Raw genomic sequence first — 6,000 nt, forward strand, 5'->3', positions numbered from 1 at the left:
AGGACTCACAAGCTGTTTTTCATGTCATACTTGTGGGATTTGGTCAAAGTCTGTCATTTAAATGCTGCTTTAACAGCATTTAAGGTTTAATATTTCAAGGTGAAGTAGGGCTGCAACTAATGATTATTTTCTTCATCTGCTAATTAGTTAGATTGTGCATCGAGTAGTATTTATAATGTGTGTAACCTTAAGGTCTAAGTTTTAACCTAATGTCTTTGGTAAATCACTAAATCAACCTGAGATGAACATGTTTATAAATCTAATGCGATAAAACTATTTATCGCATGTTGGGTCCACACGTTAACAATAATCTAATGACGTAAAAAAGAAAAGAAAAAAAAGGATTTACACGCTTTCTTCGACCCATATTTAAATTATAATGACATAACTCATATTAATAGCTTCAATGGGAACACTGAATATCACAAAACCTTTTGACCCTTTCACAAAATCCCCAAACTCTTTAACTTTTCTCGTCACTAATCTTCAACTATTCTTTCAAGTCAGATTAAATTACGGGCCGTTTTCCATTTTCTTACCAAAAAAAACTCACTTGTGTTTGATCCACAGTGTAAATTAATTACACACATACTTTTGTACTTTAGCACTTTAGCTTCAATGTGGCCATTAATGACTGATTTACAACACAAGCAACCTTTTGACCCGTTTTACAGAATCCAACTATTCTCTCCAGATAGGTCAAATAAAAAAATGAAAAATTATTAAATAACTGGGTAAAAATAAGGTTGAACAACACTTGTATATAATATAATATATAATAATGATATATATTACAGTATTCATTCAAATGCAATTTATTGAACTAAATTAACCAAATGTTATCAATTAATCTGCCAATTATTTCCTTAATAATAATATAATAATAATAAAATAAATAAATTCATTGTTTAGTTTATAAAACATTTGAAAACAATGTCCTAAAGCAATAAGTGAATTCATTAATTTATTTTGTTTTTTCAGACCAGAAACAGCAAAAAAATCTAAAAATATTCAATTTATTATAAGAAAAGCAGCAAGTTTTCACATTGAGAACCACATTTTTGAAATATTTGCTTAAAAATGTCAACGATTAAACGATTATCAAAATATTTGCCAATTAGTTTTGTTTTGATTGACTAATCACCTAATTGACTAAACGTTTCTGCAACTACGAGTCTGTGTGAATTTGTCATCTGCCCGAGTTCAGACTGTCTGCCCTACAAATTGCAACAACTATGCACGCACTAGAAAAGTAAACTGGACGCACGTTTGAATTCGCCATCCATGGTTTAAGTTGTTTAGTTAAATACACCAAGGGAGTTGTTTTTCTTGCTGTCAGGAGGTCGCCACCATCATGATTTACAGTTTGCATGTCAGGAATGCGTTTGTGTACGCATACCCCTGATTGTAGTTTGTACAGAAGTCTGCCGTCTGCACGCAAAGCTGCAGCAGTCTGTGTCCATCCTGGAGTATGATCAAGGTTTAACTGGTGCAGCTCTAAAAAAACAATTAGCCCAACTTATCCCAATTTCTTTTTGCAAATGCCATACATGAGATGTGGTTGAAAGCTCTGGAAAAAAAGAGAGCACTGGCTCTGATTGGTCTGTGATGTCTAAAGTGTGTTTTCAGCTCACGTTAATTCATCACACTATAGCCCAGGAGGCTGTGTGTGCACTCATTCAAGAACCTAAAGTGTTAATGTGTTCTCCCTCCCAATGCATTTCCTGTAAAACCACCAGAGTTGCTGAGAAGTCTGTAGCCTCATGAGATGAGAGAACTTTTTACTGCTAAGAAAATTACACAACTCTTCTCAGTCAATGAAGTCTTAAGAAAGAGCATAATGTGGAAACTTGTGGTCATTTCCTTCTTAAAGGATTACTTCACGCATAAAATGACCAATTACTCCTCCCATGTTACCTTGAATTCTTGGAAGAAAACTTTTTCCCCTGCATGCCTCCAACGGAGAAAATTCTTGATGAATTAATGTAAATGGAGGCCAAGTTCAAAAAACAGCAAAACTATATCAAAACATCTGTTTACAGACTCTCACACAGCCCGTGCAGTATAATCCAAACCTCATTTATCCAGTCATGCGGTTATGTTTTGTAAATACAGCCCCCATTTACTTCAATTCATCAGGACTTTGCTCCGTTGGGAGGCATGCAAGAAAAACTAAGGAAGCGTGTGGTCATTCTCGTCCTAAACCTCACGTGGCTGGTCACATGACTGGAGGCAGATGAGTTTAGGTGGGTGTCTGAGATGGCTCAGTGAAGAGGAAGTGATACCGCGAGCACAACATTTACTGCATTACTGTAGCACGCATGTGATTGAGGGGTGTCACTATGTTGCTGCGAGTGGCCTGTTTATGAAACCATTTTGTGCAGAGGTCCGTGTCTAGACACCCAACCATCACCACAACCAGCTGCCCACCCACTCGAACACACATCATAACCCACCCACACACAAACCCACCATTTTACAATTCCAATCAGATGTCGGGCTTGATTAGGAGAGAGAAAAAGCTTGAGAAATCTAACTTCCTGGTCTGTCTTCCTCCCATTTCTCCTTGGCCAAATCCAGACATCTCAGCTTTCAGCACTCCGCGCCGACTCTTCTACTCTTACATCTCACACTGACTGTCTCGCTGTTGGCAAGCACAAGCTTTGAGTTTGACACCTGCCTGCCAACACCAACACGCCGTCAACGAAAAAAAGCACAACAGGTCATTCTTAACAGTGTGCAGACCTGCACCCCTGAACACAACAAAACACACAGCAACACACAACAACACTCCTTCAGACAGTGAACATCCGTCCACACACCTACAGCCATATGCAGCAGAGGCATTTGTGAATGAGCCACTGCTCTTACCTTGGCACTGGAATCCCTGTTTCCCAAAGCCCCTGTGAACAGAAGACAGGGATATGAAATTTGGGGAATTCACAATAGATGCACTGACAATGACGCATGCACACACATGCAGATATCAAATCACATATGGACACACATACACACACGTCAACACATACACACACATGCACACACACGCAACTGCAGCAGCAACAGTGGGGCCCTGTGTCTCTGTGTCTCCAGCTGCATTCCTCCACCAGACCTCCGGTTTCAGAGATGGGTGTCGGGTCGATGCGGTAAACGCCGAGCAGCAGCGACTGCTCTGCGGCTGCCGACAACGCATCCCCCCCGAAAGGCCCGCGGTGCTGTCGCATTGTGGGAAATTGGGGGAATGGCGCATCGCAGTGTTTTTGACAATGACAATGAATGAAACACTGCGGTGTCTGAACACTGTCAATGTTGAAGCAGAGGCCGACCAGAGCCGCAGCAGCAGCAAGTGAATCACCTGTGTCCTTTCCCCTCACACACACTCACCAGATGAAGTCCGTGCAGTGGCTGCAGAAGGTTGGCTGCTTGAAGAAGCGCGCGATGAACTTGTGGTTCTTCACCTCGTGCACATTCTTCTGGCGGAGGGCTCCCTGGCGGGCGAAGCCGCGCGCGCTCTCCGGTGCCTCTCCGTCGCTGCTGGGGTCAGCCATCTTAACGAGGAAGCGGCGGCGGTCCGAGAGGAACAAGGGGTGAGGAGAGCGACGAGAGAGAGGGAGAGACGACGGAGGCAGCGGGGGAGAACGGGTCGCCGTGCAGGTGCCTCCTCCTCCTCTCCGCCCCGCTGACCGCCTCTGTGTCGCTCGTGCTGCTGGTGGTTTATCGGTCTGCGTGCAGCTGGCGCTGTAGCTGCTGCTGCTTCTTCCGGCGGGTCCCCGTGCCGCGCGCCTGCTTCCCTGCTCTCACCAATGTGTTGCTGCTTACAACTATCCCTCTCTCTCCCTCTCTACCTCCACCCCCCCCCCGAGAGAGAGAGAGAGAGAGAGAGAGAGAGAGAGGGAGAGAGGGAGAAAGAGAGAGGAGAGAGAAAGAGAGAGAGAGAGAAGAGAGATGAGAGAGGGAGTAAGAGAGGAGAAAGAGAGAAGAAGGAAAAACAAAAAAAGCGAGAGAGAAGGAGAGAGAGAGAGAGAGGGGGAGAAAGAGGAGAGAGAAGAGAGAGAAGTGAGAGAAAGAGAGACAAGAAAAAAAAAAAGAAAAGAAGAGAGAGGAAGGGGAGAAAGAGAGGAGAGAGAGAGAGAGGGGAGGAAGAGAGAGAGAAGAGAGAGAGAAAGCGAGAAAGAAAAAAACGAACAGAGAGAGAGAGAGAAAGAGAGAAAAGAAAAAAAGAGAGGAGAGAAAGAGAGAGGAGAGAGGAGAGAGGGAGGAAGAGAGAGAGAAAGAGATGAGAGAAAGAGAGAAGAAAAAAAACAGAGAGAGAGAGAGAGAAGGAGGAGAGAGAGAGAGAAAGAGCGAGAAAGACAAAAAAGAGAGAGAGAGAAAGAGAGAAAGAAAAAAAGAGAGGAGAGAGATAAGAGGGAGGAAGAGATCGAGAACGAAGAGAGAAAGAGCGAAACAGACACACCAAAAAGCGAGCGCGTAGAGCGAGAGAGATCGAGAGGAAAGAGAGACAAGAAAAAAAACAACATCGCTCTATCTCTATAGATCGCTCGCAGAGCCTCTATACTCTCGACATCCACCCACACTCTCGCGATAGCTCAGCTCTCGCCTAGACTGTAGAGAGGGATAACTATAGCGAGAATCAGATGTCGGAGAGAGAGAAAGAGAGAAAGAAAAAAAGAAGAGAGAGAGAGGAAAGAGAGAGGAGCAGCGAGAGGAGGAAGAGAGAGAAAGAGAGAAAAGAAAAAAAAAGAGAGAGAGAGAGAAAGAGAGAGAGAGAGAGAGAGGGAGGAAGAGAGAGAGAAAGAGAGAGAGACAAGAGAGAGAAACGAAAAAAAAGAGAGAGCAGAGAGCGCCAGATAGAGAGAGAAAGCAGAGAGGGAGGAAGAGAGGGGAGGAAGAGATGAGAGAAAGAGAGAAAGAAAAAAAGAAAGAAGAGAGAGAAAGAGCAGACAAGAAAAAAAAAGAAGAGAGAGGAAAGCGAGAGAGGAGAGAGAGGGAGGAAGAGCGAGGAACAGAGAGAAAGAAAAAACAAAGAGAGATAGAGAAAGAGAGAGAGAGAGAGAGAGGGAGGAAGAGAGAGAAAGAAGAGAAAGAAAAAAAACGAGAGAGGAGCGAGAAAGAGAGAGAGAGAGAGAAGAGGGAGGACGAGCGAGAGAAAGAAAGAGAGAGGAAGCGAGAAAGAAACAAAAGGACAGAGAGAGAGAGGAGAGAAAGAGAGAGGAGAGGAGAGAGGGAGGGAGGAAGGAGGGAGGAAGAGGAGAGGAGAAAGGAGAAGAGAAAGCACAAAATAAGAAGAAGAAAAGAGAGAGAGAGAGACAAGAGAGAAAGAAAAAACGAGAAGAGAGAAAGAGAGAGAGGAAAGAGAGAGGAGAGAGAGAGAAGGGAGGAAGAGAGAGAAAGAGAGAGAGAGAGAAAGAGAGAAAGAAAAAAAAAAAGAATGAGGAGAGCGAGAGAGAGAGAGAGAAAAAAAAAAAGAGAGAGGGAAAAAAAAGAGAGCGCGAGAGGAGAGAGAGGGAGAGAAGGAGAGAGAGAGAAAGAACACGAGAGAGAGAGGAGAAAGAAAAAGAGAGAGAGAGAGAGAGAGAAAGGGGAGAGCAGAAGAAAGAGAGAGGAGGAGAGAGGAGAGAGGAGAAAGAAAAAACAGAGAGAGAGAGAGAAAGAAAAAAGAGAGAGAGGAAAGAAGAGAGAGGAGAGAAAGAAGAAAGAAAAAACAAGCGAGAGAGAAAGAAAAAAGAGAGAGAGAGAGAGGGAGAGAGAGGAGAAAAAGAGAGAGAAGAGAGAGAGAAAGAAGAAGCGAGAAAGAGCGAAAGAAAAAAAAGAACAAAAAAGAAAAAAGAAGAAGAGGAGAGAGAGAGGAGAGCGAGAGAGAGGGCGAGGAAGAGAGAAGAAAGAAAAAAGAGAGAGGAGAGAGAGCGAGGAGAAAAACGCAGAGAGAGAGAGAGGAGCGAGGAGAAAGGAAAGAGAGAGAGAGAGAGAGAAAGAACCAAAGAGAGAGAGAGAGAGGAG

At 43.7% G+C, this 6,000-nt stretch overlaps 1 protein-coding gene across 3 annotated transcripts in view; it reads right to left on the minus strand.

Moving 5' to 3' along the window:
- Nucleotides 1-3,854, minus strand: part of LOC115017865 (protein kinase C beta type) — a 28,196-nt gene extending 24,342 nt beyond the window's left edge. For 2 of the 3 annotated variants that reach the window (XM_029446690.1, XM_029446609.1), the window contains exons 1-2: nucleotides 3,385-3,854; nucleotides 2,872-2,903 (exon numbers count right to left, since the gene is read on the minus strand). In XM_029446690.1, the coding sequence (XP_029302550.1) occupies nucleotides 2,872-2,903; nucleotides 3,385-3,548 (196 nt within the window). In that variant the 5' untranslated portion in view covers nucleotides 3,549-3,854. The remainder of the gene's footprint in view (nucleotides 1-2,871; nucleotides 2,904-3,384) is intronic. The other variant, XM_029446767.1, reaches the window with a different exon arrangement.
- Between the last annotated feature and the right edge of the window lie 2,146 nt (nucleotides 3,855-6,000).

This window comes from Cottoperca gobio, chromosome 1 (assembly GCF_900634415.1).
Source record: "Cottoperca gobio chromosome 1, fCotGob3.1, whole genome shotgun sequence".
Taxonomy (NCBI): domain Eukaryota; kingdom Metazoa; phylum Chordata; class Actinopteri; order Perciformes; family Bovichtidae; genus Cottoperca; species Cottoperca gobio.